Below are 24,378 nucleotides of genomic sequence, written 5' to 3' on the forward strand. Positions count from 1 at the left end.
TTGGTCCCCTAATCTGAGGAAAGACATTCTTGCCATAGAGGGAGTACAAAGAAGGTTCACCAGATTGATTCCTGGGATGGCAGGACTTTCATATGAAGAAAGACTGGATCGACTAGGCTTATACTCACTAGAATTTAGAAGATTGAGAGGGGATCTCATTGAAGCATACAAAATTCTAAAGGGATTGGACAGGCTAGATGCAGGAAGATTGTTTCCGATGTTGGGGGAGTCCAGAACGAGGGGGTCACAGTTTAAGGATAAAGGGGAAGCCTTTTAGGACCGAGATGAGGAAAAACTTCTTCACACAGAGAGTGGTGAATCTGTGGAATTCTCTGCCACAGGAAACAGTTGAGGCCAGTTCATTGGCTATATTTAAGAGGAAGTTAGATATGGCCCTTGTGGCTAAAGGGATCAGGGGGTATGGAGAGAAAGCAGGTACAGGGTTCTGAGTTGGATGATCAGCCATGATCATACTGAATGGCGGTGCAGGCTCGAAGGGCCAAATGGCCTACTCCTGCACCTATTTTCTATGTTTCTACATAGAAGCTAGAATAGTAAGGAAATTGTGCACGAGGACTTAATGCTCAAAAACACTATTGTCTTTTTTCTTGCAATCTTACCAGTACACTGCTGGTAAGAATAGGAGACTTAATTTTCTGTTCTTTTGGAAATTAGTTCATCCCTAATCAGCAGAAGCAGTACTCTCTGTTCCAACAAACACCAATGGTTCAAAAGGCTTATTGTCATAAAAAAAAAACCTTTTCATGCAACAATAAAACCCAAGATTTGGAAGAAAGCCTAGTGATGGTGTTAATATAGTGGCCTTTCCAAATTTTGGGTAGGGCAGGGTACAATGTTTCTTTTGTTTTGTGCCTGGAAGGCAGTTCAACTTACAGGCTGGCAGGCAAATCAAATGCACATACTCACTGCTTGGGATGGATCAAGTTTGACCCCATCAATTGAGATTGAGGGGCAAGCGGGGGCAAGTTATAGGTCCTCAAATCAGCAGAAGGGATATCAAAGGCCTCAAGAAATATCTTGTATCACACCCAAAATTGATACATGCAAAAATTCATGCCTCTGGAACTGACTAAACTATACTGATGGCCATTAAACTTAACACAAGTCCCCCAGTTGTGAAGCAATGTTCTATCTCATCAGGCAGCATTTTTGACATTTCCTTAGCATTTGACCATCTTTTATTAAAAAAAAAATGAAGCTGAGTTGCTAGCTTGATGCTCAATCCAGCACAGATAGAAAGCATGCAAAGAGCCAGACAGATTTGAACTTGGGACCATTCACCTCAAAATCCGATGCTGATGGCACTACACTAACAGCTGGCACTCTACCTCACCTGGACAATGGACAAATCTTGCTGCCCATTACAGTAAAGACAGCAAAAGGTATATATAAACAGGAGAAAATTGGCAGATGCTAGAAATCCAAGCAACACACACACAAAATGTTAAAGGAACTCAGCAGGCCAGGCAGCATCTACAGAAAAGAGTATAGTCGATGTTTTGGGCCAAGACCCTTTGGCAGGACTGGAAAAGGATGAGGAGTATAGGTATACAAGTTGAGATTGATAATTATGCCTCTAACATCCTCTTTCTTTGGGGTGAATTGGGCGTCCACGGAGGGCTAGCACAACTGGTGAAGGGACTTGTGTTCTATCTGGGGCCGCTCACTCACCTTTGGTTCCCACTGGACACTCAGCTCTCACCCAGGGCACAAGTAGCAGTTTGTAAGTGACAGTGGCCACACAGTGCACCAATCTGACAGGCAAGATAAACCAGCAGAGGACAGCTGGTGGCCTCATGCCTTGGTGAGATAGGGACATGTCTGCCCTAGCATGTGAAGTCAGCTCTAATGGACTGAGTGGATTAGATCTAGTGAGATCCAACAGCCAGTAAGGCAGTACGGCAACACTCTGTGGAGAGCAAACGGCATGACGAAGCATAGAAGTACTGATCACCTACTACAACCAAAGTAGAACCTAGTTGTGATGACTACTCATACCACTAGACTCAGACTTCTGAGGTAGAGAGTGGAATTTCTCCAGTGCAAAGGCTTTTCTATTTTAAAAACTCTCCCACAAATTTCCTGTCTTCATCAGATATGACGGACCACCACCATCTTCTCCCTTCTGCCACTGAGAATATTAAAACTATTGACCAAATCTTAGGAATGTAGCACATTTTTCTGGTTTCAATAACACCAGAAGGAGATATTTTGGAATCAAAACAATTATACACAAGGACCAATGTGCACTTATGTTAACTGTACAACAATGAACACATCTTTTTAGGTCCAGAAAAGCAAATACATCCGAGCATTATACACAAGGGCATCTCAAAATGTTGTTTTTCCTTCAATCTGATTCTTATTGCAAAGACTTAAAACAGTAGTCGCAAGGCAAAGTTAAACCAAACCGGTTATAAAGCAAAATTAGTACCAACTTTAACTGATTTTGTCACCAAGTGCAAAAGTTAAAATGCACATTACAAGGAAAATATATAGATACTTCAATATGAATCTTACCTTTTATGGGAGTATTTGTTAATTTCCCAACGAAGAATGTAACTTCTATAGCACCACAATAGTTAAAAATACAAAAAGAAAGTTTAAGACAATGTTCCATAAGAAAATAAAGATTAAAGAAAACATTGGAAACTGAAGATTAAAAAAAGCATTCCAATAAAGATCTTAAAGGAATCTTAAGATGACAGGCCCAATTGAAACTGAGTCACCTTGGCCTTTTGGAGTGCATGATGGCCATACATCATTGGCTATTCATCACCACAATGGGGCCAATAATGGCATCCACTACAAAATGAGACTAGAGTTGCCCATTTTGATAAAAAAAAGACATGTCTGAGGTGAGCACAAAGTGCAAAACATGTAAATACACTCAGGGCAGCATTTTCATTGGTATTGATGACCTTCACAAAATCAAAGTGCTTTGTGGCAAAGAGGGAGCAAGAAAGAGAAAAAAAAAATCACCCAATTGAAAACAAAATCTACTGAGCTAATTAATAAAATAAACCACAAACAGATAACGTACTACTAGGATTTACTGGTCATACCACAATTGTGCCTCAAATTTAGGTGGCTAATCATGATTAAACACTTCTGTAGGATACAACTTGCGTTAATGGAATTAATGTGCTTGGAACAGACTAAGATACTCTCCAAAACAACGAGAATCACTGCTAAGTTTTTCCACACAATTCCACATCCATGTATTTCATAATGTACTCATAATTGTACTCATCTATTTATAAACTTAAAAAAATTAAAGCAGAATCTATGATTTGACCTACAGGGCTCACAAGGATCAACTTTTGAGGAAGTTGTAACAAGAGTACAAGGAGTACTCTCTCTTAGGAGAGTCTTGGATTCAGCAATTCAAAATTAAATCTTCCAACAAGCACCACACCAGGGAAAAAAAACATAGACAGTAATAGTCTTGTGACATTAAGTCCTACTCCTGATAACAGGGTATATAATCTTGACCAACACTGCAGAGAAGAACCAATCGCACAAAAATCCTCTCTTTTCATGAGACATTACTCAGTTGAACTTAAGAATCCAAGTTACTATAAATGGAGAAGTAGGCTACATTGCCCTTCAAGGCTGCTCTACCATTCTACAAGATAAATGACTAATCCCACCTTGGACATGACACCATTTTCCTACGTTTTTCATTGGCTTCAACTCTTACAGTCAAAAAATAATATTTGCCATAATATTCGTCAATGAGTAAGCTCAACAGTTATCTGGGTAGAGTTAGAAATATTCAAGACCCTCTGAAAGGAGAATCTTCTTTACACTTCCATCTCAAAATGGACTACTGTACTTTTATTCTGAAAGTGTGCCCCTAGCTTGAGCCCCTGCTCTCACAAGTAGAAATATTCCTTCAAAGAATAGGCAGTTAATTGGTTTGGCATGGTTGAATTGGGCTGAGGGCCTGTTTCCATGGTGTATAACTGACTCAATCCCGCTCAGAATTACACATTTCAATAAAATCACTACTGACCCTTCAAAACTCCAACATCCACAGTCCTGACCTGCTCAACATTTCCTTGTAAACCAACTTGCTCGTCTCAGAGATCAAAACAGCCCACATTCAATTTGCTTTCCCAATTATTTAGTCTATCTATATGCTAAACTGGTATATTCTATGTGCAGTGATACAAGATGCTAATGTCTGCAGCATTCTGAGTCAGTCTCCATTAAATAATCCACCTTTCCTACTATAATTAAACATCTCAAATTCCTGTCTATTTCACCTGCTAAATTTTTATTACCCACTCAATTACCTATATTCTTCAGTAGACTATGCAATCTTCCTCACAACTTGCTTTTTTAAAAAAATAAGGGAAAGGAAACACTGAAATTATTGTAAATCCCCATCTGCTTCACACGTTCTTATAAAAGGAAATCTACCTTGACTATCTTGTTTGTGATTAGGCCCAAAGAAGTTGATTTTAACAGCCTCTGAAAATGGCACAAGTAGCCAATCAATTCAGGAGGCCATTAAGGATAGAGAATAAATGGCAGCCATCCACACCCTATAAACAATGGAAAATAATTCCAATGCAGGCCAGGCCTGGTGACCAACTATTAGATGAGGATGGTGGGTCACATCAGGCTCCCAATTTGCATATTTAAAAAGGTCTAGTACCATTGTAATTTTAAGATTGTATCAATAAAAAGCTGTGCACAACCTGGCATTCAGGACAAATTTCTGAACAGATCAATTATGATATGTAGTAAAATACATACAATACATAGATAACACCCTGGAAAAGTTTTTACTGCTAATGTAATCACCTCTCTGTAGCAGTTATGGTTAGAGATAACGGATGCTTTGGAATGTGAGCTGGGTTTTTTGTTCGGCATGAGATGAAGAGAGAAGACACTGGAGAGAACCCGTCGTAGGATACGATCCAGTGAGGCGATCATGATTCGATGAAAATGGGCAGCGAGATCAACTGATGATCAGTGAATTGAGCTCCAACTGGTGCACATTTGACTGTTTAGTTATAATGGGCCCTTTTTGCTTTTTTCTTTCTTTTCTTTACCAACTCTTTACTCAAGATCAATAAATATAATTCCTTTAATTCTATGCAGTGTGCTGTCCGCTGTTTCTTGATACCGAGTTGTAACAGGGTTACAAATTACCCAGCATCCACACAAACCAGGGTTTGGGTTGGGAGAGCCGTTACAATCTCACGGGTTTGGCAGGACCGGAGTGAGTCTTCCTTAGACTTACACAGCCGAGGAAATCAGCGGGGTTTCATTCTGGATCAATTTCGCTAGATGCTGTGTGATTGCCCCGAGCACTGATCAAGTGGATTGTGTGTTTAAGCATGTGTTAAACTATTGTCCAGTAAAGTGATTAAGATCTGTGGTTGAATGGTGGCATGAATCCATGGGGTTACCGGTGCTAAATGCCTGTGTATTGAGTGGGGTATTGTATGAATTGTTAATTCTGACTTTAAGTACCATTAAAGCATGAGGAACAGTTATGATCATGGAGTGGTGGTTTGACAAAATGGCAGGCAAAAACTTTGTTTTAGTTCTGATGTATTGACAGTGGAACTGCCTGGGACCCCAGGAGAGGGGGTCCATGGGCTGCCCATACTTTCCCAGAGGCAAGCTTGCCGAATCGAAGCAACGCTTCCCATAGCTGGGGGCAGAGACTTTAAAAACAAGTTGCTCTTGATTCTGAAGAGTGAGGGAAAGAAGTGGTCTGATGTGGAAGGAGATGCAGTAGACATGGTGTACTTGAATTTTTAGAAGGCCTATGACAAGGTGCCGCACACAAGGCTGCACAGCAAGATAAGAATCCATGGAATTACAGGGAAGTTACTAGTGTGGGTGGAACATTGGCTGATCAGCAGAAAACAGACAGTGGGAATAAAGAGATCCTATTCTGGTTGGCTGCCAGTTACCAGTGGAGTTCCACAGGGGTCAGTGTTGGGACCGCTGCTTTTCACAATGTACGTCAATGATTTGGACTTTGGTTTAATGGATTTGTGGCTAAATTTGCCAATGATACAAAGATAGGTGGAGGGGTGGGTTGTGCCTACAGAGAGACTTGGATAGTTTAGGGGAATGGGCAAAGAAGTGGCAAATGAAATACAATGTTGGTAAGTGTATGTTTATGCACTTTGGTGGAAGAAATAAACAGGCAGACTATTATTTAGATGAGGAGAGAATTCAAAATGCAGATGCAAAGGGACTTGGGAGCCCTTGTTCCATTTGGGGTTTGACAAGAGCTATGGATTGCTCAGAGATTGGTTCTACTGGCCTCGAACGAAGCTGGAAATTGAAGGATATTGCAAGTCATGCAGTCGATGCATATGGAGGAAGACGCTGCCTACGAGGATTGCTCCGTTATCCCACTTGCAGAGAGTGGGGCCATTTGATCTGGTGTGTATGTGTTTTGGTTATCATGGATCACTACACCAGATACACTCGAGACTTCCCTACCAAGGATCAGAGGGTGTCCACCATAGCCAAAGTGTTATGGGAGAAGTATTCTGTTTATTATGGTTTCCCCAGGCGGATACATAGTGATCAGGGGTGGGATTTCGAGAGTAGGCTCATACATGAGTAACTGAGCATGCCTGGAATCAAGAATTCAAGGACTACGCCTTATCACCTGCAGGGTGATCCCCAGCTCAAAAGGTTCAATTGGACCTTGCTAGGCATGCTCGGAATCCTGGAGATCAGTAAAAAGATCAAGAGGAGTCAACATATGGGCAAAATACTGGTCCACTGCTACAATTGTATACAGAATGAAGCTCCAAGAGTACATGCCGTATTATCTGATGTTTGGGTGCAAAGCAAGGTTGCCCATTGACCTGTTTTGGGACTGGTGGGGAAGATCTATAACGGAAGACTTATCTGAAGTATGTCTGATATGAGAAGGGAGCTGAAAAAGGCTTATGAAGTAGCTGAGGTTGCGGTTACCAAGCAGAATCAAGGAAAGAACAGAAGGTATGATCAAAAGGTTAGGTTCTCCCAAATAATGCCTGGAGACAGTCCTCAAAGAATTTGGGGCTACATGGGAAGCACAAAGTGGCTGACTGGTGGGTGGCTACACCCTACATACTGAAGAGTCAGATGCCAAACGTGCTAGTTTTCCAGGTGAAACCAGAGGATTGGGAATGCGCCTGTGTACCTCTGGGACAAGAGGCATGTGCTGATCCAGAGCCTGATTTGGACCCTATACCTGGAGAGGACTCTGTGGTGACATGGGCGAACTGAAGGTCCAGCAGTGGGAAGGACTGGACCAGACCCCACCCCTGAAATGTGATATGAACTTAGAGGATGAGGAAATGGGGTGGGGGGGGGGTGGTATACACTGGCCTCGCAAACTCCCCGATACTTGATGAAGAGATGCCCAACCCTTCTCATTCTGAGATGGGTGAAATAGGGGAGGGGAACCAGCATTGGACAGGCAGGTTTGAGGTTAGAAAATAATGGGAGGCTGGACTCTAAAGTAACTGGGCTTGAGGGCAAGCTCAGCCAAGTGATGAGGGGCCGAGCTGTCGGGGGGCACGAGTAATGGACAGGCAGGATCCTCCCCAGGTAGACAGGAAAGAGCAGATGATGGAGTAAGAAGGTCCCAAAGAATCAGGATACCCATCAGATCTATGTCGCACCCGGGGAACAGAATGTGGCACAACTAATTTTGGTTGGTGGGGGTAGGGAAGAGTGTAATGCTCTGGAAAAGGTTTCACTACTAACTTAATGGTCTTTCTTTAGCAGTGTTTGGGTTATGGTTAGAAATAATTCATGCTTTGGAATGTGAACTGGGCTTTTTGTTCGGCGAGAGATGGAATGAGATGCAAGAGATGCTGGACAGAACCAGTTGTAGGATACAACCCAGTGGGGAGATCGTGATTCGATGGAACCTGGCAGAGGATCGGTGAATTGAGCTCCAACTGGTGCACATTTGACTGTTTAATTATAATGGGCCCTTTTTGCTTTTGTTCTTTCTTTTCTTTACTAACCCTTTAGTTAAGATTCATAAATATAGTTCCTTTAACTGAATACAGTGCTGACTGTTGTTTCCTGACACCAAGTTGTAACAGGGTTGCAAATTACACCACATCCACACAAACCAGGGTTTGGGGTTGGAGAGCAGTCTCAATCTCATGGGTTTGACGGGACTGGAGTGTGTCTTCCTTAGACTTACACCAGGGGAGCCAAGGAAACCAGCGGGGTTTCACATACATTGATTGTATCAGAACCCTGAATTGCAAGGTCAGGGCTGTTAACAAGTGATGAGATGATTAGAGGAACAGAAAAAAGAAAAATACAAAAAAAAAGATTTGAAAGATTTTGTGTCGTTGTGAGGAAATGCATGTTAAGAATAGTGAACAGGAAATATTTACACAGTCAGATTCCGAATGGTGACTGATATAATTATCAAAATTGTAACTGGAGAGTATTGCAGTGATGCCAGAAGGGCAAGATCAAGAAAAGCCTGAAGATAAAATTACAAGATCTGAATTCTAGCTGAAGGCCTGATGACAAAACAGATGAGTAAAGAGCTGAGTGAAATTTAACAAGACAGTAGGCAACCTACTGCAAGGTGGAAATCGGGAAGGGAGTCGACTCTAAAGGAATAAATGCATGACGATTAAAGCAGCAGTGAAATCCAGGAGTTGAACAATAGAGTTAGATTTTAAGTAACCAGACACAGGGTTTCTACATCTAGCCTATGATTACAAGAATGCCCTACACTGTATTGTGATTCAGCTACCATTCATAAAAACAATGTGATCAAGAAGTGCAGTGCAGAGTTCACAGGTAAGCTGAAGAAAATAAATTAATCTTGATAATGTGATCATTGTGGAGTAGCTTAAAGATTGCATTATCCAAATAAAGAATCAGCACTAGTCAAGCATAATGTTTCTAAACTCAAAGTTTAAATTCTGCAACATGATTAGCAATGTCATAAGAAGTTAGAAAATCTGCAATCAGAAAATCACTTACGTTTATACCATGGTGAATAGCTGCAGTCCTAGCATTGATTCCTGAAGTAACTCAGTCACTAGTTGCAACCTGCAAATAGATCCATTTATTCCTTCCATTTCCTGTCTGCCAACCAGTGCCTCTTCAAATTCCATGTGCTAAGCTCTTATTAGAGAACTACAGAGAAGTCCAAACATGACATGCCCACTATTCCTTTACAACCCCATGCAATTCCATTGTATCTGTGGCTCGTTTTCCCTTTTGGAAATGCATATTGACTGTCCAATACACTCACTATTTTCCAAGTGCTCTGCTATTATGTTCTTTATAATGGACTCTAGTATTTCCCCCAGCTACTGATGACAGGGTAACTAGTCTTAAACACAAAATACTCCGCAGATGCTGGGGTCAAAGCAACATGTACAACACGCTGGAGGAACTCAACGGGTCAGGCAGCATCCGTGGAAACGAACAGTCAACGTTTCGGGCCGAGACCCCTCTTCAGTTCTGACGAAGGGTCTTGGCCTGAAACATTGACTGCTTGTTTCCACGGATGCTGCCCAACCTGCTGAGTTCCTCCAGCGTGTTGTGAGAGTAACTAGTCTGATTCCTTGTTTTCTCTTTACCTCTTTTTTTAAAAATGTTCTAGAGTCCACAGGAATTCAGAATATGACCAGCAACACATCTATTATTTTTGGGGCAACATCCTTAAACTATAGAGTATCAGGCCCTTCATGAAGTATTTAAAGCTGATTTCATTTTTTCTAGTCCCTTTTGCCCAAGTTCTCCCCTACCCATTCCAAATTTAAGAATCTGTGTGACCACCCTATATATCCTTTCTAAAATCCTTTCTATTAATTCTACAAATTACTTAAACAATCTTTACAAGCATCACTAGGTTTGAAGAAAGTTCAGATCCACTTCTGTTCACAATAGTTACTGTAACACTGTGGGAAAGGTTTCACTGCAAACGTAATGGTCTTTCTGTAGAAGCAGTGTTCTAGGTAAAAGTTAGAGATTACGGGTGCTTTGGAATGTGAGCTGACCATTGACCTAGTGAGTGTTTTTGTGTTGTGTGACTGACACTGGTGTGAGCTGGGTCTTTTTGTTCAGCGAGAGATGAAGAAAAACAACGCTGTAGGTTACGACCCAGTGGGAGACCTGTTTGTTTGAGATGGATTGTGAGTGACGTTCAGAAGGTGGCATGTGCTTTCATGCACACCGAGGGCCCAGCATGTGAGTGACAGAGAAGTTCAAGATCAGCTCCAACTTGTGCACATTTGACTTTTCTTTACGAACCCTTTAGTTAAGTAACATTCATGAATATAATTCCTTTAACTGTATGCAGTGCGCTGTCTGTTATTTCTTGGCACTGAGTAACAGGGTAACCTTGTAACAGGGTAGCAAATGACACAGTATCCACACAACCAGGGTTTGGGGTGGGAGAGCCATCTCGGTCCCATGGGCTTGGCTGGACCCGAGTGTGTATTCCCTAGATTTATGCAGCCAAGGAAACCAAGTGATTTCATTACTACCCCACAACAATCAGGCTCGAGGTGCACCCAGAACCAATGGACTCACTTTAAAGACTTTATCTTGTTATTTCATGCTATTATTATTGATTGCTATTTATTTATATTTGCATCGTTTCTAGTACATCGATCCTGTTTAAGTTTAGTATCCAACAGATTTCCTAAGTATGCCACAGGAAAAAGAATTTCACAGTTGTATGTGGTGACATGCATGTACTCTAATGATAAATCTTATTTTGAACTTTGCTCCGATGGAGATTATACAATATTATTGCATTACGATGTTAAGCTTTGTACAGACTATTACACAGCACATTCTTCCATCTCCCATTTAAGATTTCAAGAAAGTTTTGAAAGCCCAAGGCAATTTTTTTTTTACTCCAATTTTAAATATTCTGCACTGACCCTTAGCCCTTCAGCAGCATTCCTTAATTAAATGTTTCTAAAAAAAAATGAAACCCCACACAAAACAATTTTTTTTAAAGCAAATACAGTGCCCATAAAAAGTATTTACCCCACCCCACCCAGAAGTTTTAGGCCAACTGGTTTTAGACATCACAGTATTAGTTAAATGGAGATCTGTTTTTGGAGACCTGCGTGCAGTAAAGGTGTTTCACTTGAGTGTAGTAAAAAATCCACCTATATCTGGAAGGGCCAACTGCTGGTGAGTTAGTACCCTGGCAAAATCTACACCATGAAGACAAAAGAACACTCCATGCAACTCTGCAAAAAGACAGATTCAACAAAATTTCCAAATCACTGTAATATCCCTTGGAGTACAGTTAAGTCAGTCATCATGAAATGGAAAGAATATGGCACAGCTGTAAATTGCCTGGAGTAAGCCTTCCTCAAAAACTGAGTGTGGTGAACTAGATATACCTGTCTGACTGCTCCTGTGGCTCCTCCCAAGACCCTGCTGACTACCCCTGTGGCTCCTCCCACAGACCCCTGTATAAAGGCGACTGTGGCCTGCTGCTCTCCCTCATTTTCCCCAGGATGTAGTGTTGTTCTTCAGTCAATAAAAGCCGATATCTCACTTCCTAAGTCTCGGCGTGAGTTATTGATGGTGCATCACTGAGTGACTGTGCAAGAAGGGGTCTAGGAAGAGAGGCCAGCAAGAGACCTATGCCAACTCTGAAGGAGTTACAAGCTTCAGTGGTTGATGGGAGAGACTGTGCATGCAACAACTGTTGCCTGAGTGCTTCAGCAGTTGCAGCTTTATGGGAGAGTGGCAAAGAGAAAGTCACTGTTGGAAAAAAACCCATGAAATTTCAGCTAGAGTTTGCCCAGAAGATATGTGGCAGACGGTTCTATGGACTGATGAAACCAAAATTGAGCTTTTTGGCCAGACTAAGCCAAACACCGCACATTATCAGAACACACCACTCCTACCATGAAGCACGGTGGTATCTGCATCATGCTGTGGGGATGCTTCACTGCTGCAGGCCTTGGAAGGCTTGTGAGGGTAAAGGGTAAAATGAATGCAGCAAAATACAGGGAAATCCTGGAGGAAAACCAGATGGAGTCTGCGAGAGAATTGTTACTTGGGAGATAATTTGTTTTCCAGCAAGATAATAGCCTCAAGCATAAAACCAAAGCTACACAGGAATGGCATAAAAACAAAGTTAATATCCTGGAGTGGCCAGGTCAGAATCCAGATCTGAATACAATTGAGAATTTGTGACTGGACTTGAGAAGGACTGTTCACTCACAATCCCCATGCAATCTGACAGAGCTCGAGTAATTTTGTAAAGAAGAATGGGGAAAAATTGCTGTGTCCAGGTATGCAAAGCTAATAGAGACCCATTCACACAGATTCAAAACCGTAATTGCTAAAGGTCCATCTACTAAATACTGACTTATAATTATGCAAACACGAGGAAATCTGCAGATGCTGGAAATTCAAACAACAACACACACAAAATACTGGTGGAACACAGCAGGCCAGGCAGCATCTATAGGGAGAAGCGCTGTCGACGCTTCGGGCCAAGACCCTTCGTCAGGACTGACAGTAAGAGATTTGAAAGTAGTGGGGGGAGGGCGAAATGCGAAATGATAGGAGAAGACCGGAGGGGGTGGGATGAAGCTAAGAGCTGGAAAGGTGATTGGCAAAAGTGATACAGAGCTGGAGTTGGGAAAGGATCATGGATGGGAGGCCTCAGGAGAAAGAGGGGGGGGGGGGGAAACACCAGAGGGAGATGGAGAACAGGCAAACAACTAAATATGTCAGGGATGGGGTAAGAAGGGAAGGAGGGGCATTAACGGAAGTTAGTGAAGTCAATGTTCATGCCATCAGGTTGGAGGCTACCCAGCCGGTATATAAGATGTTGTTCCCCCCTAGGTTTGGATTCATTTTGACAATAGAGGAGGCCATGGATAGACATATCAGAATGGGAACGGGATGTGGAATTAAAATGTGTGGCCACTGGGAGATCCTGCTTTTTCTGGCGGACCAAGCGTAGGTGTTCAGCGAAACGGTCTCCCAGTCTGCGTCGGGTCTCACCAATATATAAAAGGCCACACCGGGAGCACCGGATGCAGTATACCACACCAGCTGACTCACAGGTGAAGTGTTGCTTCACCTGGAAGGACTGTCTGGGGCCCTGAATGGTGGTGAGGGAGGATGTGTGTGGTGTTGTTATTGTTACGAATGAGGAGCAACTCTGATGGGCAGAAGGGTACAGAATCGCCCACTTTTGGAGAATCGCAAATTACTACTATTCTGATGCTATTATCAAAGGAAATTAGAGAGATAAACAGTTCATACAAATTTATGAGAGGGGCACAGCACAGGTTAGAATGTCTCCTATTGACAAAGAGAGAGATTACTGCTATTGTCTCTTGGAGAAGGAATCGTGTATTGAGTACTGTTCTATTCATTGAAACCCCTCAGGGGGCAACCAGAGTGGTCTGGTTGAGGGATTGCATCATCCCAACCTGACTGACACCTGAGACCCCGTGAGTGGGGATAAAAGTAGGGTCTGGGGAACACCCCTCAGATGCACCAGGAGAGACGCTACGAGACCGGTGGGGGCTTGTGTGTGTGTCCACCCTTGCCTGGGTGACGAGTCCTCCACGGAACAGTCTAGCTAAAGGACGGAGACGGATCAAAATCATAAAAGGAAAGTCGGCAAGTTACTCACTCTCTCTCTCCCCAACAATTGCAACACAGTGAACAACAACTACTGCAGCCTGTATGAACTGAACTGAACTTTTCCCCTGAACAATTCATTATCCCCTAGACAACGATAGAGCTTATTTCTTATTGATGATTATAATACCCGCACTTTTAGGTTTAGTATTGATGATGTATATTATCTGGATATTTGCATTGATATTATTTTTGTGTATTTTTACTAATAAATACTGTTAAAAATAGTATCATCAGACTTCAACAGATACTCCTATCTTTGCTGGTAAGACACCCAGTTACAGGGTTTGTAACATTATAATTATGCAATTGTTTTATATTTGTAATTAATTTTAGATCACTTTGCAGAGATCCATTTTCACCTTTTACATAAAAGGGTCTCTGTTGATGAGTGTCAAAAAAAAAACCCAAATTAAAACCACTGTAATTCAATCTGGTAAAATAAAACATGAAAACTTCCCGGGTGGGGGGAGGGGGGGGGAGAGAATACCTTTTATAGACACTAAATCAACTTTGGGAGTCTAATAGGCAGTTCTGGGGAAAAAAAAACCCTCATTGAGTGTTTTAACAATGTTTCACCCAAGTACCAAGGAGTGAAAATATTTGGCAAGAAAAATGTAGGCAATTTACATTAGGCAATTCTTATCCTAAGAATTTGCAAAATCCATTTACTAAGAGGTTTACACAGGTAGACCAAGTGACAGAGACAAAATTATGTTTTCAACACTTAGCATACCATGATTATGAGTACAAATTGTAAGGCAATCGGTAACTTAATGACACTACTTAAAATATTGCAGAAGTTACTTACTCTTGCAGGCCACAGCCGATCATGCCATCTGCAAAAGATGAACTCAAAATCACTCATTGCTTATACTGTCAGCAGAACACTGCACGTCCAGGCAAAGGCTTGTTCCATCAAATGCTGCAAAAGTAGACACAAACATTAAACAGGATGGTTTCGCAGTACTAACCCATTAAAACTCTAATTCAATAGAATTTTAAAAAAACATATATATGGATACACAAGACAAATACAATTGGCTTGGCACAACATTGGGGCCAAAGGCCCTGTTCCCTTTGACATACTGGTCTGCATTCTACAACTTGGATACAATTTCAAAGCCACTCTCACTGGGAAAAGAGATTCAGACTTCATTCTCTGGGAAGTAGGAGAATGAGGGGAGATTTGATAGATATACATAAAACTATGGAGAGGTACAGACAGGGTAAATGCAAGCAGGCTTTTTCCACTGAGGTTGGGTGAGACTAGAACTGGAGGTCATAGGTTAAGGGAGAAAGGCAAAATACTTAAAAGGAAACCTGAAGGGGAACAACTTCATTCAGAGTGGTGTGTGTGGAACAAGCTGCCAGAAGTGGTGGATGTGGGCTTAATTGTAGTTTTTAAGAGAAGCTTTGATAAGTACATGGGTGGGAAGTGTGTGGAGGGTTATGGTCCAGCTAAGGGTTGTTGGGATTAGGGAGAATAAATTTGCCTGTTTCGGTGCAGTAGTGCTCTGTGACAGATAATGTGGTGAACTCAACTGGAGCACTTAGAAAAAAAAATGTATTCAAATTGAATCGTTTTAAAGATTTTTTTAGGCCTCTGTGGCAGCAAGAATGGAAAATTGGTGTTTTACCAAATTGTGAAATAGCAGTTTTTCCTGCAATATGTGGAATAATATGTGCCGGTGCTAGTCAAACCATGATAAGAAACCAGATTCTGCTTTACATTTGCAAAGACCAACTTGTTTTCAAATATACTTTTAATCCAAAATGTTTTAGAATTCAAATCAGCAAAATTTCATTCTCAGCTAATTAGCAAGGTACAGCAATTAAAGGTTTCCTTTTATCACTGCTCACTCTTCAAATTTCAGTTTGAAACTCTGACCATGTGGATTTCCTCTAGGTGCTCCAGTTTTGTCCCACACACTCCAGAAATGCTTGTGGGATAATTTGCTATAGTAAATTACTTCTTAGATCACAAGACACAGGAGCAGAATTAGGCCATTCAGCCCATCAAGCCTGCTCCACCATTCCATCATGGCTGATCCCAGAACCCACTCAACCCCATACACCTACCTTCTCACCATATCCTTTGATGTCCTGACCGATCAGGAAACTATCAACGTCTGCCTTAAAAGTACCCACAGACTTGGTCCACTGCAGTCTGTGGCAGAGCATTCTATAGATTTACTACTCTGGCTAAGAATAAAATCCTCCTTACCCCTGTTCAAAAGTTTGACCCTCATTTTTGAGGCTGTGCCCTCTAGTTCTGGATACCACCACCACAGGAAACATCCTCTCCACATCCATTCTGTCTAGTCCTTTCAGCATTCGGTGGGTTTCAGTGAGATCCCGCCACATTCCAGTGAGTACAGGCCCAAAGCTGCCAAATGCTCCTCACATGTTAACCCCTTCATTCCCAGAATCATCCTTGTGAACCTCCTCTGGACTCCATCCAATGACAACACATCCTTTGAGTTACGGGGCCCAAAACTGTTGACAATTTTCCTAAGTGTGGCCTGACTAGTGTCTTATAAAGCCTCAGCATTATCTCCTTGCTTTTATATTCTATTCCCCTTGAAATAAATACCAACATTGCATTTGCCTTCTTTACCACAGACTCACAGTCTTGCACGAGGACTCCCAAGTCCCTCTGCACCTCGGAAGTTTAGGCCTTCTCCCCATTTAGATAATAGTCTGCAGATTTGTTCCTTTTACCAAAATGTATTATCATACATTTCCCAACACTATACCATACTCCATCCACCACTTTTTTTTGCCTATTCTTTCAAACTCTGTAAATCCTGCTGCAGTCACATTACTTCCTCAATACTACCTACCCCTCCACCTATCTTCATATCTTCTACAAACTTTGCCACAAAGCCATCAATTCCATCATCCAAATCAGTGACGATGTGAAAAGTAGCAGTTCCTATACTGACCCCTGAGGAACACCACTAGTCACTGGCAGCCTACCAGAAAAGGCCCCCCTTTATTCCCAGATACTGCCTCCTGCCCGTCATCTGTTCCTCTATCTATGCCAGTATCTTTCCTGTAACGCCATAGGATTTTATCTTATTATGCACCCTGGAGTGGTACCATATCAAACGCCTTCTGAAAACCCAAATAAATGACATTCACTGCTTCTCCTTTGTCCACTTTGCTTGTTACTTCCTCGAAGAACTCTTAACAGATTTGTCAGGCAAGATTTCCCTTTACAGAAACCATGCCAACTTTGACTTATTTGATCACTGGTCTCCAAGTACCCTGAAACCTCATCCGTAATAATAGACTCCAACACTTTCCTAACCAGTCTGGTTAGGCCAATTGGCTTATAATTTCCTTTCTTTTGTCTTCTTCCCTTCTTTAACAGTGGAGTGACATTTGCAATCTTCCAGTCCTCCAGGACCATGCCAGAATCAAGTGATTCTTGAAAGATTATGATCAATGCATCCGTTATTCCCCCAGCAACCCTCCTCAGGACTCTGGGATGTAGTCCATCTGGTCCAGGTGACTTATCCACTCCAAGATCTTTGAGTGTGCCTAGCATTTTTTCCTTTGTAATAGCAATTGCCCTCACTCCTGCTCCGACACTCACAGACCTCTAGCACACTGCTAGTGTCCTCCATAGTGACATAGTGAAGACAGATGCAAAGTAGCCAGTAAGTTCATCTGCCATTTCCTTGTTCCCCATTACTAACTCACCAGCAGCATTTTCCAGTGGTCCAATATCAACTCTCATCATCCTTTTACTCTTTATATAACTGAAAAAAACTTATGGAATCCTGCCTTATATTATTGGATAAGTTGCCCTCATATTTCATCTTTTCCCTTCTTATAGCTTTTTAGTTTCCTTTTCTTGGATTTTAAAAGCTTCCCAATAATTCAACTTTCCACTCACTTCTGCTGCCTTATATACCCTTTCCTTGGTTTTTATGCAGTCCTTAATTTCCCTTGTCAGCCATGGTTGCCTACCCCTGCCATTTGAGAACTACTTCTGTGGGACACATCTATCCTGCGCCTTGTGAACAATTCTTGGCCATCTCTGCTCTGTAGTCCTCCCCACCAATATCCTCCTCCAATCCACCTAGGCAGCTCCTTTTTCATGCCTCTGTAATTCCTTTATTCTACTGATACACGTGACTTGTGCTTCTCCCCCTCACAATGCAGTATGAATTCAATCGTGTTATGATCTAAGGGTTCTTTTACGTTAAGCTCCCTAATAAGATCTGGGTTATTACACAACACCCGATCTCAGTCTGCCTTTCCCCGAGTAGGCTCAAGCACAGCTACTTTAAAAAGCCATCTCATAGGCATTCAACAAATTCCCTCTTGCAATCCTACACCGATCTGACTTTCCCAATCCCCTTGCATATTGAAGTCCCCATGACAATTGTGACATTGTCATTATTACACACCTTTTCCAGTTCCCTTTGCAATTTCAACCCCACATCTTGGCTATTATTTGAAGGCCTATGTATGATTCCCATAATGTTTTTTATACCCTTGCAGTTTCTTTAATCCACCCACAGATTCAACACTAGAACATAGAAAACCTATAGCACAATACAGGTCCTTCGGCCCACAAAGTCGTGCTGAACATGTCCCTACCTTAGAAATTACTAGGCTTACCCATAGGCCCTCTATTTTTTAAAGCCCCCTGTACCTATCCAAAAGTCTCTTAAAAGACCTTATCAGATCCGCCTCCACCACCATTGCCGGCAGCCCATTCCACGCACTCACCACTCTGAGTAAAAACTTAACCCTGGCATCTCCTCTGTACCTACTCCCCAGCACCTTAAAACTGTGACCTCTTGTGGCAACCATTACAGCCCTGGGAAAAAGCCTCTGACTATCCACACGATCAATGCCTCTCATCATCTTATACACCTCTATCAGGTCACCTCTCACCCTCCGTCTCGCCAAGGAGAAAAGGCTGAGTTCACGCAACCTATTCTCATAAGGCATGCTCCCCAATCCAGGCAACATACTTGTAAATCTCTGCACCCTCTCTATGGTTTCCACATCCTTCCTGTAGTGAGACGACCAGAACTGAGCACAGTACTCCAAGTAGGGTCTGGCCAGGGTCCTACATAGCTGCAATATTACCTCTCAGCTGCTAAATTCAATTCCACGATTAATGAAGGTCAATGCACCATACGTCTTCTTAACCAGAGTCAAGCTGCGCAGCAGCTTTGAGCGTCCTATGGACTCGGACCCCAAGATCCCTCTGACCCTCCACACTGCCAAAAATCTTACCATTAATAATATATTCTGCCATCATTTGACCTACCAAAATAAACCACTTCACACTTATCTGGGATGAACTCCATCTGCCACTTGTCAGCCCAGTTTTGCATCCTATCATTGTCCCATTGTAACCTCTGACAGCCCTCCACACTATCCACACCTCCAACCTTTGTGTCATCAGCAAACTTACTAACCCATCCCTCCACTTCCTCATCCAGGTCATTTATAAAAATCACAAATTGTAAGGGTCCCAGAACAGACCCCAGAGGCATTCCACTGGTGACTGACCTCCATGTGGAATATGACTCATCGATAACCATTCTTTGCCTTCTGTGAGCAAGCCAGTTCTGGATCCACAAAGCAATATCCTCTTGGATCCCATGCCTCCTTACTTTCTCAATAAGTCTTGCATAGGGTACCTTATCAAATGCCTTGCTGAAATCCATATACACTACATCTACTGCTCTTCCTTCATCAATGATTCAGCAAACATTCTTTGGTCATCTCTTTCTAAAGATATAATTCATCTCTTACCAACAGAGCCATACCATTGCACATGCATTCCTGCCTGTCCTTTCAATACAAAATATATCCTTTAATGTTAATGTTAGTTTTTTTTTTTAAATTTGGAGATACAGCATGGTAACAGGCCCTTTCCACCCAACGAGCCTGTACTGCCCAATTATACCCATGGGACCAATTTAGCTAACCCACACCTCTTTGGAATGCGGGATGAAAGCTGAGCACCAGGAGGAAATCCATGCAGTCATGGGGAGAACAACGGACTGGATAGTGGTGCTTGATGGGACGGGCGGGTCGGTTGCTTGCTTGCAGTGCTGTGTGCACATAGCTTTCACCATGCTCGAGATGCTCAGTGGCTGCCTGGCTACTCCTTCTCTTTAAATAGCCAAAATGGACCACTGACAAAAGATAAAGGGAAGATTTTAAGAACTTCAGCACCACAGCATGGGCCAAAGGGCCCCCGATCCTGTGCCGCACTGTTCTATTTTTTAAACATTAACTGTTATTCCCTCCATCTAAGTGACATACAGGCCATTATTACTGTATTACGTGACACTCGCAGTGAGAAAGAACATGGCAGTCAAACCGAAGCAGTCCTGAGACAAGTGCAGAATGTGAGAAGATACTGAAAATAATTCAGGTTTTTTTGTAACAGGCATATCAGATTAAATCGGTACAATGATCAGTCACTTGGGAGGAATTTCCAACAGCAAGGCCACATTTACCTCTCATCAGCCATCTCCCTCTTTCTAATTCAGAACAGTTTTGCTTAGTAGTTTTAAGCATTCAGGCTTGGAGATGCCAGAAACTGCCATGAGTGGAAATGAAATAATTTCCTACTTCAACAAGTCAGGAACTACAAAGAATTAAGGTGTTGACCAACATTTTGAAAGTTCCAATGAAAATGAAGATTTGGAAGATGCAATCATCAAATTCACTGTATGAAGGCAGTTCATTTGTAATTAAAACAATGTGTTACAGGTGAATTCCTGTCAATAAGCATTAGGAATTAACAGTTTTATAGTATTATAGTAATAATGATAGAGTTCTAATTTGTTCTATATTTCACTTAAATACAGAATTTATTACTCAGCTTGTCTTTTTTTTAATACTGTTTTAGCTATTTTGATGAAACTTCAGCTAATCGGGGGCAGCTGCTTAATTGGGCCCGATGTGTCCCAATTAACTGGAATCCCCTGTATTTACTGCTGCAAAACAAATCTCACAACACAGTCAGTGATTGTAAACCTGATTCAAATCTTAAAGGTACTGGTAAGCCAGCTTCTTGATCTACTATAATTTTTCTAATAAGAAACTAAAATCATGCTGTTGCCAAGTATTTTCAGAATCGCAACCTACTTCTAATCAGGATAGTGAACAACTTCAGGATTTCTACACCCTGTTGCCTATAAATTTCTTGCAGGGAGAGGTTACAGATTTGGAAATGCTGTTGGATTATCTTGCCAAATAACTACAATGGAGCTTGAAAAAAAGTGCACACTACAACCAAGAGTGCTGCTGGTGATGTGAATAACAGGGTGCATGCCAATTCATCACTCTGCTTTGTCCTGGATGCTGTTAAGGTCCTTGAGCATTTGAGGCACAGCACACACCCAAGATTGGGGAAAGCTGGTGGATGGGCTCTAAGGTATCAGGTAGCAAGTCACAGAAAAAGGATCCCAAACTTCATCTGTTCTTGTATTCAAACCATTTATGTGGCCAGTTCAGCTGAGCTTCTGGTCAATGGTGATGGTGGGGAAGTTGGTTAATGATACTGAATATCAAGAATAGAAGATTAACCTTCTTTCTTGCCTGAGACGGTCATGGCTTATTAGCACAGACAATGTGTTACCTAGGTCTTGTTGCAAGCTGGCATGGATTACTTTCCATTTGCTGTATTGAAAGCCAAACTTAACATTGTGTAATCATTAGCAAACATTTCCACTTCTGACTTTATGTTGGAAGGAAAACCTTTGAAGAAGCAGGCTTAGAATATTGCCCCAAATTATTGCAGAAGTGTTCTACAGTTGGGATACCCAATCTCTAACAATCATGTTTCCTTTGTACAAGGCAGGACTTCAAACACTAAAGTGCTTTTCCCTTAATGTCATTGACTTTTGTTTTACGAGTTATGTAACTGGACCTGGTCAAAAGCTGCCTGGAAGCCAGAGGCTGTTACTTTTACCTCTCTTCTGGGATTCAGTTCTCTGGACCTCGTTTAAGCAAGTTAATAAATGAAAATTGTTTCATTTTGTCAAGGACTGAGCAGCAATTAGACAGATGAAATTTATCATAGAGTTGGTTTTGGTGAGCATAGAGCACCAGATGGAACCAAAAAACTATACAACACAAGGAGAAAATATACAAAAGCCAGAATAGATGACAAACTGGCCCATTGGGCCACAGCCAACTGTTGGAAAGGCACTTTAAAATTAATTCCAATCCATTGCATTGCCTCCAATGATCCTACAAGTTTATTGATTTCAATTATATATCCTGCTCTAAGTTACTAACTAATCAATTTCCATTACTGTTTAGGAGGAACAATTCAGATCATAATAAATTCACTGTATAATACTGGTTGTGCTGCCAAGAGTCTAAACTTAGTTGTGTTGTTTACTATAAATCACTTAACACAAGTAGCATCAACTTTAAAAAAAATCATTAAAAATTCTTGGGTTTGTAAGGAGTAATGTCAAATCATTAACAAAATACCAGTGTACACTGATGTTGTATAAATTGCTTTTATAACATAAGCCAAGAGTTATGGTTCAGGTTTTATGAAGATTGTTGCAATAGTCAGGATAACTACAGAACTATTTAGTGAAAAAATGGGAAAAAAACCTGGCTTTTGTGCAATGTCCATTATTTTCTACTATTAGTCCAAATTTTCAGTGATAGAACACTTATTTTGATGCTGATATGATTTTTTTTTGCTTGTCTCAAAGGTAGACACCTGACAGTAATCTGCATTTACAGACAATCCTCATGAACTGATAATTCAAAGTGACAATTTTATTCATTTACGCAGGAAAATAAGGGTGGGCTATTCAATTGTGCAGCGCAGTGGAACAAGCTCACTTCATTTAAAGACTGTGAATGTGCATCTTTTATTAGCTACTGCAGGAACAAAAATGATGGAACTCAACTAAAAAGTAATTATCATAATGGTATGATTGGTGGGCCTGTCATTCACAGCAACAACAGTCCTTCAGTGGAGATGTGGGCATCACCAGGTAGGGATTAGCTGCTGTAACGTTGGCTGAAATACCTTACAGACATACAAGTAAATAAACTACCTTCATGAAGGGACAGAATTAGGCATCAACGAAACAGCAGAAAAAAAACAAGATCCATGAAAAAAATTAAAATATTCAATTTTCTGAACTTTTAGAAGAATCAACTTAACACAGCTGCACATTCAATTGAGTGGATGTAATGTGGTAATGCTTCAAAAACAAAAAGGGAAACCACAGTAAAAGTCAAAGCAACTCTTACAAAACAGGATTTCACACCTGCTGCTTTTTTGACAATTGTGACTGTATCTTCTGTATTATAACATTCGGTACTACGATTTCTTTGCCCTGCCATTCATTTTTGTAGCATTAGGATTTACCTACAAGTTAATTCAGCCGTATTTGGCACTGCTGAACAACTATTTGACATTGTGTCATGCAATATATGCCTGCTTACATCCTCAATTTTGAAAGAGACAAAAAACCTTTACCTGATATTGTTATCCTTTCAATACTTACAAAATGTAAAGTGGCCATGAACTAGAAAATCAGAATTAGTGAAAAGGGAACCTTGAATGAAACTATTCAGCTAAAAGCTGCAGCATTTACATTGATGCAGTGGCTTAGTGTTATCTTCCAAAGGCAAGCTGGACAAATTAAGCCTAATAAAAATGGACAACAATCCAAAAAGGTTATGTTGACTGGGGGTCTGGGTGTGGACGGGAGAAGAGAAATGGGTAAAAAGCCTTGAAGAATCTCATGTAGCATTTTCCATTACCTCAATTCCTCCCAAAATGCTACAGCAAGCTATTTTTGCTGTAATTACTGTTGTAACTGCCACAAATGTCTTGAATCACTTTCAGATTAATGACCTGAAGGTATACAGGCAGAGCTCTGGATGTACTGAATGCTGTGGACAGATAAAATAGGAAACCAGCAAGAAGAACATTACAACACCTACATTGGTTTTAGAGGTGGGAAAAACAAATGGTAATTTCATCACAAGGTCAGAAACAGAGGCAATTTAGAAGCCGAATTAGACAACCTTTGTTATGAAAAGCACAAGAGAAATTTAGCTTGGGTCAATTACAAGGCTGAAGTGAGGAATAGTTTGCAACAATGCTCCTGAGAAAGGCAAAGACAATAGGTTGAGAGCTGGCAGAGGAATCAGCATGCAAAACCTGACCAGAGTGCTTTAGGCACAGTGTGCTAGAAAATGCCAAAAGGGTGTAAAGTAGTGGGCACCAACCTTTAAGCCCAAAATCCCCTACCTTGGCCTTAGTGAAAGGCGAGATCGACTAGTTACACGCATGCGCACTGGGGCAGAAAAGACTGGAAGTAAAACCCCACAACCCGGAAATAGAAATAATGCATAAATACCAGGGGTACCCACCGGTTTTTGCACTGCGGACTGGTTTATTATTGACAATATTCTTGTGGACTGGCCGACACGGTGGGGGGGGGGGGGGGTGTTAAATATGACCGGAATACAGCGATACTTGAAGGAGGTTCCTTATGTCCAGTCTATTCCGCAATTTAGTTTTCGCGGCTCTCGGCACTTAGCTGCTGTCCCGCGCTGCTCTCGTTTTTTCCGCTGAAAAAACTCAGCAGGTTCGTCTTTAAGTGCAGGGTTCTTGGACTCAGGGTACCGAAGCAGTTTTGAGCATTTCATTGCCTCATTAGA

At 41.5% G+C, this 24,378-nt stretch overlaps 1 protein-coding gene across 8 annotated transcripts in view; it reads right to left on the bottom strand.

Annotated features, from left to right (window-relative positions):
- The window catches only part of LOC140739804 (PWWP domain-containing DNA repair factor 3A-like), a 79,882-nt gene that overhangs the window by 47,098 nt on the left and 8,406 nt on the right, over positions 1–24,378 (bottom strand). For 4 of the 8 annotated variants that reach the window (XM_073068345.1, XM_073068349.1, XM_073068346.1 and 1 more), the window contains exons 2-3: positions 14,492–14,605; positions 2,542–2,586 (exon numbers count right to left, since the gene is read on the bottom strand). Coding sequence is in view for 3 of the 8 variants with exons in the window: in XM_073068343.1 (XP_072924444.1) it covers positions 14,492–14,548 (57 nt within the window). In the remaining 5 variants the exon portion in view is untranslated. Of the gene's footprint in view, positions 1–2,541; positions 2,587–14,491; positions 14,606–24,378 lie in introns of those variants that run through there. The other 4 variants (XM_073068343.1, XM_073068344.1, XM_073068342.1 and 1 more) reach the window with 2 other exon arrangements.

Source organism: Hemitrygon akajei, chromosome 16 (genome assembly GCF_048418815.1).
Source record: "Hemitrygon akajei chromosome 16, sHemAka1.3, whole genome shotgun sequence".
NCBI classification, from domain to species: domain Eukaryota; kingdom Metazoa; phylum Chordata; class Chondrichthyes; order Myliobatiformes; family Dasyatidae; genus Hemitrygon; species Hemitrygon akajei.